General features: G+C 39.2%; 1 protein-coding gene across 1 annotated transcript; it reads left to right on the forward strand.

Moving 5' to 3' along the window:
* Positions 1-7,511: 7,511 nt before the first annotated feature.
* Positions 7,512-10,631, forward strand: LOC130051543 (uncharacterized). Its single transcript, XM_056153544.1, has one exon. It carries the CDS (start codon positions 7,512-7,514, stop codon positions 10,629-10,631), a length of 3,120 nt encoding a protein of 1,039 aa, XP_056009519.1.
* Positions 10,632-10,903: the final 272 nt, after the last annotated feature.

A 10,903-nucleotide genomic window follows, 5' to 3' on the forward strand; every position in this document is an offset into this window, starting at 1 on the left:
TTAGTAGGTAAGAATCATCGTCGGATACCCTGGGTGATCTCGTCTTTTACTCATCATGAGTAATGAGTAAAAAACGGGGTCACCCGTTGTAACGCCTCCGCCAATGTTTATAGTTTATTTTATTGACCGAAAGTGGTAAACGCTACAAATAAGACAAAAACAACACTGAATACACATCACAAAACATATTATCACGATAACACATGTTCACACCAAATTCTACCTTGATATAATAAAAAATAGAAAATTTAGCAGTCTTAGATTTAAATAGTAGATACAGTAGATACAATGTATAATGATTTATAATTACTCTATTGTGGCTTTATATCAAGACATGATGATGTAAAGTAGGTATAATACGCAATTTGATGCTTCTTCACGGGACGCACGAGACACGCTGAAGTTACCAATACACAGAAAGTTCGTAAACGGATCTAAACGAAAAAATCATAACGTTCTGACGAAAACGGAAAACACAGTTCACAAACACATAAACAAAAGCCGTATAACGGCACACCCGTGGATATCCGACGATGGGTAAGAATTGGTCAATTTTGAATGTCCGATGCGTATTCTTGAAATGATCACTTCATCTTGGCGTTTCATTACGATGTTACACAGTTTGTTTTAAATAGAATAAAGGTTACTTATGTCACAGAAATCATGATAAATCTATCAAAGAGAATTTACCTATGGTTTTATGAAATATTTGAAATCATTATAGGGAATTTTAAAGTGTACAATATCATCTTGAAGTGTATTTTTGCCGCTTTGTCTGCTTTGGTGTTGCCATGGATACCAATGTGATTTGGGATCCAGTAGAACTCAACTATTTTACCTTGTTTAGTTACAAAATATTTCTAAAAGATATAGATGATCAATATTCATGTTGTTTATTGACTGTAGACATGATAGGGAGTCTTAGATTATAATAAAATGTTTGTCATTAGAAATTTTAATGTACTCTAACGCAAGTTGAATAGCCTTTGCTTCGGTGGTATAAATTGTTGCTTCATAAACAATTATATGACAAATACAAGATGTGTGTAAAATCAATTGGTCTATCTGTTAAAAAACATACATGATTCTAACTTACCTTTGGACATCGTAAAACCCTCATCACGTTCTGAAACACCTCCACATAAATTACTAAAACCCAAAGTAGATATATCACTTTCTGAATATATAAAATCTTAAACAAATTTCGTTGTTTTCAAGCAAACCTTATCCGAAATAAAACAATCCAAACATTCTACAATTGATATTTATAGAGATGGTTCAAAAGACCACAACAAAGTAGCTGTAGTCTACTGCTGCTGCAGTTATCACAAACGACGTTTTCTCTGCACGACTTCTGAAATTATTATGGAATTTTCAGATACAGAATTCTTTTCAAGATTCGTCAAACATATTACTTGTAATTTTTAGCAAATCTATAACTTTAGATGCTGAGGTCTTTGTTTTTGTATTATATGTCATGAAAGGTGAAAATAACGAACAGGGATCAATCTCATAACTCCTATAAGCAATACAAAATAGAGAGATGGGCAAACACGGACCTTGGACACACCAGAGGTCAGAGGTGGGGCCAGGTGCCTAGGAGGAGAAAGCTTTCCCTGTCAACCGGTCACACTCACCATGAGTCCTATATCTTGATCATTGTCAGTATATTTTTTACACAGCGGGGATTTTAGTTTTTGATTTGACGGGAGGCAGGCGTGGTACATTACTGGAGTGACAGAACGATTACTTTTGTAACTCCGAAATGTTCTGACAATTGTCTGTTATAATGATCGGGTGACCCAAGGGATATCTACAATCGTCCATATGCAAGGTGAAGATATAAACTAGCACAATCGTAATATTGGATTGTCTCATCTTCTCTTGTTTTGTAATGTAGCTTTACAGCATTCGTCCGACCTCTAAAATCTGTCACGAGGATCAAGCCTATCTTGAAGATGTAATGTCAAAACTAATTGCCTCAGTGCTGGGTTTATCTTTAACTAGTATTCAAAGTTATGCACCCATACGATTACCATATCATAGCCATGTTCTTTGAGTTATCCTTCTATTCGTTTAGTAATGTATAATTTTAAATCGACTGATTCATAGAAGGGTGTTTGTCTAGTGGTCAAACGATCGTGGATAAAGCACGGTATGCAACCATGATATACACCGTTAAAAAAAATCAAAATTGGTTATCTCTGCCGCCCCTCCCTTAATGGAAGGGGGGGTGTGTGTTAATTCATTAGGAATTTTGTATTGATTGATTTAATAATATATACCGTTAAAACCCATAAATGGTGCCTTTTCCATTTTGACTTATAGCACACCTATTCATCCATCACATCTGTAGTTAGTATTTGGTATACGACAACATCCATTGTTGAGGACATGTTGGATGAAAACCCATTTTCATGATCGTCTACTTTTTTCCACAACCCACTCTAGCCATTGAATAAAGGTTTTGCTGGTTTTTCTCATTAAAGTCAGACTGTGGTAACCATGGAAATGTTTCATTCATTTACACACCCTATTTCAGACATCGTGCCAAGTTTGTTTCGAATCTTGGATGATTTCAAATTCTTTTCTCCTGATCAGAGAGTTTTAAATATCCCCATACATACACTAGCTATTGTTATGTAATCAAATGGATCGACACCATCTGGATGTACTAAATGAGTTTCCGTGTTGGTACCTGTAATCATCAAAGTCCTAAATTCCACACATTCCCGTTATAGGATATCCACATTGGCGCGGCAGTATTGCAGTAAAAAAAAGTTGAACACTTCATGAGTTCTCATTTGATGCCATTTGGTAAGGTTTATTTTTATCAACCATAGTACTGTAATTCCAAGTGAGAACCCACAAAGTTTTTATTAGCTTTCGTATTGAATGAAAATCAAATGTGGAAAATAACATTTTCTTAGTTCTTCTTAACCAAACGCCTTCGGAAATTTTGCCAGTTTCTTGGGACGAAAATTTAAAGAATCCAGAAATGTCAAATTCAGTTTTTTACCAGTGTACATAAACATGACTTTGGAGCCATTATAAATAATTTTATCTGATCGGATTGAATGGAGAATCTACAGTTGGGTAGCGATCAAAGCTCTCTAAGCTAGTACGATAGTGTTCTTGTAGTATTTGGTAACGTAAGAACAAACTTGTGTATCTTCATCGTCTCCTCGAAACATTTCACTATGTCCACATGTAACTGAACAAACCTTGACTTTTCCATTTAACACCGAATTTCGTCACTATGACATGTCAAACCCTCTTCCAGGTCATTTTGTCACAGATATAGCAACATGTTTGCATGACGGCAAAATTGACTTTGTGTTAGGGGACACCGACATCCTGACAGTTTTGACACAATTCACAGCTGGCACAACGGTGTCCTTTTCCTAAAGATTGGCGATATCAGATGGAGACGGGGTTATACCATCGATGACAGTTGTAAATATCTTATTGGCGTGTTTCAAAATAATAAAATACAAACGTTTCCTATCTTTTCCAAAGAAGATGGAAACGCTCTTTGAAAACAGATGTTATCCAGAGAAAGTCCTTTTGATTAGGACATCGCAATTTACCACAAACGTGTTTATGAGGTGCTCGTATGTTTCATGAAAAGTGAAGATAACGAACAGTGATCAATCTCATAACTCCTGCAAGCAATGCAAAATAGATATTTGGGCAAACACGGACCCCTGGACATACCAGAGGTGGGATCAGGTGCCTAGGAAGAGTAAGCATCCGCTGTCGACCGGCCACACCCACCGTGAGCCCTATATCCTGATCAGGTAAACAGAGTTATCCGTAGTCAAAATTCGTGTGCCAAGAACGACCTAACAATCGATATGAAACACGTCAGATAGCATTTGACCCAATGATAGGTTGTATTGGGAAATTAGATCGTTATAACGACCATAGAATTTGCGAAATGCTGACTTCAAAGGAGACTGTTGAAACCCCTGCACCATCAACCTGTTTGTCAGTAGCCTGCTTCGATTTAAAAGCTGACCATACGAAGAACAAGCTCTTGCGTATCGAGTCAATTGAGAAATATAAACAACACACGGAGGTGGCAATCGAATATTGCTACATAAATATGGTCATAGCCTTCGCCACACAAACATGTCACAGGACAGGTATAATCTTGGACATCGGACTTGGTACATCACATCAGATGTTATCACAACTTGGAGGTCAGCAGATCTGGTAACACTACAGAAAGATGTCCCCGCCAACCAAAAGCAGCGTTACTATAGACTCAGTTATCGTTCCCCGAATTTTGGGACCCCGTGTGCATGGAGGATTTCGAGCCCCTTACATAACTCATTTACTTTTTACGTATACCCTTGGGATGACTGAACCTGGGGTGTCCCTTGTTCACTGGCACTTAAACCTGGGACTGCACAGCAATCACCCCACGACCAATGTGAACTCGCACAAGCGACAACCCCATCCGCACCATTGATTAGAAATCTATCAAGGGAAAGCTTGTAAGTCTGATAGGAAACACATTTATCCCAACCATCAGTGACTCTGACCAAGCCCGACAGAGACACATCCCAGTAGACCCACACGCAATGCATCCACCATCGGACCCACACACTGTGGTACATTTGTCAGGTGTCTTGAGGACAGACTCCCCAGAGAAGTGATAGGTGACCACTTTAACCATGGCTAGGATACCTGTAATGATTAGACTGCCCCTTGGCAACAGTCTCTAGCACTACCATTAAAGCCTGTATGCTTTCACTCTTGCATGGCATACCCACAAATACCTCGTCACAAACCTCAGCACATGTATCGATCTTCAATTGGAACAATCCAGACTCGCCAACACGACACTCGACTACATTTTTGCCTCGAGATTCTTCATCTGCATATGATAACTGACTATTCCCTGGATGCCAACAAAACCCCTTGCTACATGCATCTACATATACCACTGTCAAGCACTACTGGTCTAACCATTTAAACCAAATTGAGCCGAAAAACACAAGATACCTATCACACCAGGCAGTGCTCCAGACCAAGGCTCATCCAGACACCCCGACTCAACTCCACATACCTCGACATTAGTATCAAAACTACCATCATATCCCAACCTTCAGACACGGTGGAAGGAAAGCATGCCCCAACAACCATGCCAACCTTAAAACCCAGAAAACACTCAGAGTTACCATGAGAAGTCATATTACCATGGCAACTGACACTATCCCGGTGTCCTTCAGCCAAATACATAACTTCTCATCTGCGTCTAGTAGCATCTCTGTTTATGCTGACCCCGTGTTCCTGACCCCTACATTATTCCAGGCCCTCTGAACACACACACCTGTCGACAACAAAACTCTACTGCCTACCACCGACACACAACTACTGTTTCTCTGTCATTTTGACCTCTTAAAGACCGCTAAAATAAGCACCGCCTTCAAATTTACCTGGTCTGTGAACCCTTGTCAATCAGGAGAAATTAATCTTCAGATTGGATGCTAGAAATTGATGGACATTTAGTTACTAGTCTTTGTGTATACCTTATCTATCTTATCTGGCGATCGAGGCGTCCGTGCAATCTTTTGATACTTACTACATAATCCAGCTCGAGAGGGAAACAGTTTTGGCTCTTTCATGTAGAGATAGTTACACAATAATAGTGATAAATTTTGCATCCAATTACATAAATTATAATAGATTATAGAAGGTTATGCTTAGGAATGGGTACGATTGATAATTATTATGGTTAGAATATAATTTACAAGGACATCGATTTTATGTTAAACAGATTAATTTTGAGTAAATACATTGCACGTTAATGAAATCTTGTTTTCAGTCAGTTGAAAATTTACAAGCGTAATTTTCCCTCGAAACATGGCGACAAAAGTATATGTAACTGTCAACTTATCAGATTAACCGCTATAAGGGTTCTTTCTTGCGTATATTGGTTGAAACTGGAATCCAGAGGAAGAACGAATTATTCTTCTGGACCTGTTATTGAAGGAACTGTCGAAAAATCCGAATGTCTTGACCGTTTTTGTAGGTCATGCGTTATGGAGGAGTCACACAGAAACTTTGGTAGCCAGATAATTCTGGTGTGCGGTCCAGAAAAACTAATTCAAACAGAAGAAAACTTTCTAAACAGTTTTGGAATATGTTGAGTCATTGTGGGGGGTGGGACGATAATCGGTACATAAGCTGTACATAGCCAGAAAATCTGCGCAGTACGCAGGAACTCCCGTCGGAAACTGTATGTTTGGCAGTTATGTAGTGGATTCCTATTACATGTATTGCACTCCATAGACTTTGATTTTGATTATCTCCCCTATCAATGGACGCAAGTGGTTACACCACGGTAAAAGAACTGTTTGTTTTGGAACTTGTACACCACCACGATGTAAGTAATGTGATTTTATTGGCATTATTTCTATGTCTGATTTATATGCAAGATACAGTTTATGTTTCTTTAGTCAGACTTGGTGCAACAATTCAATTTATGCTCAGTATTGTTGACAATGTGCCATTTCCCAATAGCGCTTCTTAAACCGATTTATATTCTATGTCACGATATATTTCACTTATTCTTGTATTTGTACACTTCTGAAAGTATTATTACTATGAATTTATCAGGATTTAATAATTTCTAGAAGATGCACCTTCTCCAAATTTTCTTAATATGGAAGATCGTTTGTGTCATAATGCTTTTTCGATATTTTGAACTTTGAAATGGTTGAATGATTATTTGAATGCGATTTTCTTTATTTGTAGCTTTTTATCTGCTTTATTCAATAAACTTTACATTGGATAAACTGGTTGAGCTTTTCTGTGATGAGACAGAACAGTAAAAAGATCATGACCACTGGATGGATTGAAGACTCACATTTGATCGTCAACTACATAACGGCGTTCACTACAATTGGATCTTAACCATGTTACCAACAAGTTCGACAATCAAAAACAGTCAGGATAGTCAGCCACGGATACGTACCCTCAGCGAAAAGGGAGAAGAACAATTCCAGAATCAAAATGATGATTTCAAGTCTCGACTGCAGATTCAATGGGCCGTAGTCGAAAATCTCATTTCATCATATAGTTCATCAATTACGAACTTGAACTATCTAGAGAATTTTGAAAATGGCATGTCAAAGGCCTATGCCCTTTACTGTTCAATCTCTTCGGAGTATGTGTCTTTTTTGTTAAAAACTAGAACAGAAGCCAGTCTTCAAGATTATCAGCATCATTTATCGTCCGTTGCAAAATGTAAACAATCAGTGAACCATGTGATCGAGAAAATTACCGAAGTGCGCCAAGTGGCAGTCGAAAATGCCTCACGTCAGTCAAAGAGCGCAAAATCAAAGCAATCGAGAAACAGTCGCGCATCCAATTCTTCCCCAGAACTTGCCCGCATACGTGCGAAAGCAGAGGCTACAAAAGTAAGACTGGATTACATCCAACAAGAGAAACCTTACTGATAGAACAGGCTGCCAACACAGAACAAGAACAAATATTGCATGCTGCAGCATCGAGAAAAAAACCCAGAGATTGAAGCAGGATTAAAGCTTCTTAGTGCCAGACAAAAGCTGGATGCAACAAAAGCCGAGGTTGAAGTGCTAGAGAATGAAGAGGAAGAAGCTAATTCACAACATTTGGATGATTTGAAGGCCATGGATCCCATGCACCGCACTTCACAATACGTTGACGAACAATTAGCTTTCAACCTTAACGAAAAACCAAAACTGTCAGTTGATTTCAACTTGGATGCGGCACCATTTGTACCAAGACAACCTCATATTCCAGAAGGTGTCTTACCTAACGGACATGATCAAATCCAGGACTTCACCAAGTTTCTGCTCAAAAAGGATTTGCTTACCTCTCGTCTCACTCGGTTTGACGATCAGCCACAAACATACATTTTTTGGAAGGCTCAATTCAAAGAAATAATGAACGACCTGGGTGCCACAAATTCTGAGGAACTTGATTTTCTTATGAAATGGCTGGGACCAACTTCTTTAAAGTACGCCGCAAGCATTAAGTCATCAAACGTTTCCAATCCAACAGAAGCGCTAAGGAGAATTTGGGAGCGTCTCAATCAAAGATATGGCAGTCCAGAGCTACTGGAATCTGTGTTAATGTCCAGATTATCTTCTTTCCCAAAACTTACCAACAAAGACAATGTGAAACTATATGATTTACTTGACTTGCTTTCCGAAATTGAATCACTTATGCAAAATCTGAAATACTCGACTCTGCTGGTTCACTTCAATTCATATTCTAGTATAGCTCATTTACTCAGCAAGCTTCCCAACAACATCCAAGAAAAGTGGACAACATTTGCATACAAATACAAACAACAGCATGCTGTTATTTTCCCTCCATTCTCCTATTTTGTCGAATTCATGGAAGATATCAGCAGAATGAAAAATGACCCAGGATTCATGTACACCAGCGAAAGTTCAACGGATTCCTCCAAACCCAAGGAGAGAGTTGGACAAAAGAACACTCAAGTGAAACACTGGATTTCGACTAAAAAGACTGAAATAAAGCAGAACTCAGAAAATGCTAAGTCTGCCATAGTATGCCCTCTGCACAAGACCAACCATAGTCTTAATGACTGCCGTGGGTTCAGAAACAAGTCACTTGAAGAAAGAAAATGTTTCGTGCGTGAGAAAAAACTCTGTTTCAGATGTTGTAATTCAGATCAACACGAATCCAGGGAATGCAAAGAGCAAATTCACTGCAATGAGTGTGGAAGCAACTCTTATCCTAGTGCTCTTCACTCCAGTATGTCTGTGGTCCATCATGGTGGGGAGAAGATGAGTCATGTAACATCGGCATGCACACAAATCTCTAAAGATCAATTTTGCGGGAAGTCATGTGCTAAGGTGATTTTAGTGAACTTACACCAGAAAAACAATCCAAACAAATTGTTTAAAGCGTACACAATACTCGATGACCAAAGTAACAAATCGTTGGTCAAATCAGACGTCTTTGATCAACTGGATATCCATAGTGAAACGACAAACTTTCAGCTAACGTCTTGTTCTGGAATAGTGGATATGTCTGGCAGACAAGCCCAATATCTCACAGTTTCATCACTAGATAGATCATCATATATTGACATACCGTTTGCCATCGAATGTAATTACATTCCGGAGATCCGTGAAGAAATACCTACACCAGAGATTGCAAGATCATACGCTCATCTCCATGACATTGCAAAAGACATACCTGAGGTCGATGAAGATATTCCGATTCTACTCTTAATTGGTCGTGACATTCCAGAAGCTCATCATGTGTTAGAGCAGCGAACAGGCGCAAGAAATTCACCGTTTGGACAGAGACTTACCTTAGGTTGGGTGATACTTGGTGAATCTTGTCTGAGCAAGGTCCATCGTCCTAACTCAGAGGTAGTGAATAAGACTTACCTTCTACCTAATGGAAGGTCATCCATATTCCAACCTTGTGCGAATGATATACACATAGAGGTTCGTAAAGACACTGGATACTCACTTCGAGATCTGGACGCATCTGTATTCATGAAACAAAGGGACGACGATACAATTGGTCTCTCAGTAGATGACAAGAACTTCATCAGAACCATGGACAAAGATGTTCACCTCTCTATTAAAGGGAATTGGGAAGCTCCGTTGCCATATAAAGAGAAACGACTGCGACTTCCAAACAACCGAATGTATGCACTAAAGCGAGCTCAAAATCTAGATACCAGCCTCCGTCGAGATCAAACCAAACGAGACAATTTCATTTCATTCATGAAAAAGGTACTGGATAACAACCATGCAGAGATAGCACCACCTTTGGAAGTGGATGAGGAATGTTGGTATCTACCGGTATTCGGGGTGTACCACCCTAAGAAGCCGTCAAAAATTAGGACCGTGTTTGATTCTTCCGCTAAATTTCAAAATATTTCTTTGAATGACATTCTTCTCTCTGGTCCGGATTTGAACAACAAACTTTTGGGTGTACTTTTACGTTTCCGAAAGGAATCTGTAGCCGTGACAGCAGATATAGAATCTATGTTTCACTGTTTTCTCGTTGATGAGAAACACAGGAACTTTTTTTGTTTTTTCTGGTACGAAGACAACGACATCAGCAAGAAATTGATCGACGATCGCATGAGAGTTTATGTCTTTGGGAACTCGCCTTCGCCAGCTGTTGCCATGTACTGTCTTCGTAAGGCAGCGTCTGCCAATGAAGAAGTCTATGGATCCGATGTAGTAGATTTCGTGCGAAGAAATTTTTACGTTGATGACGGGCTGGTTTCTCTACATACAGCAGAGGAGGCAATAAGTTTGCTGAAACGGACACAGTCCGCCCTTAAAGCTGGTGGCAATCTGCGTTTGCATAAAATAACTTCGAATGACAAGAACGTTATGGACGCATTCTCTATAGAAGACAGGGCAAAAGACCTCAAAGATCTCGATTTGAGCGTTGATGATCTCCCCATGCAGAGAAGCTTAGGGTTGGATTGGGAGCTCCAGTCAGACTCATTTACATACCGTCTATCCATGGCAGAGAGACCATTCAGTAAACGAGGTCTATTGTCTACAATCAATGGAATCTATGACCCATTGGATTTGTTTCTGCAGTGGTTGTATCTAAGGAAATCTTAATGAGGGAAACATTAAGAGGTTCGGACAATTGGGACGATCGCTTACCTGCTCATCTATAACACAAGTGGTTGATTTGGAAAAACTCTTTGAAATTCCTTGAAGATGTACATATTCCAAGGACATACGCGCCAATCTCTCTTTTAATTGCTCGATCCAAAGAGCTCCATGTTTTCTCAGATGCCTCTGAGATGGTCATTACTTCAGTAGCATATTTACGTACAGTTGATGCTATGGATAACATCTACGTTGGATTTATTCTAGGGAAAAGCAAG

This window comes from Ostrea edulis, chromosome 2 (assembly GCF_947568905.1).
Source record: "Ostrea edulis chromosome 2, xbOstEdul1.1, whole genome shotgun sequence".
Lineage (NCBI taxonomy): Eukaryota > Metazoa > Mollusca > Bivalvia > Ostreida > Ostreidae > Ostrea > Ostrea edulis.

Bases quoted from the DNA above. Each gene is read 5' to 3' on its own strand.
- LOC130051543 (XM_056153544.1), top strand. From the start codon at position 7,512: ATGCTGCAGCATCGAGAAAAAAACCCAGAGATTGAAGCAGGATTAAAG.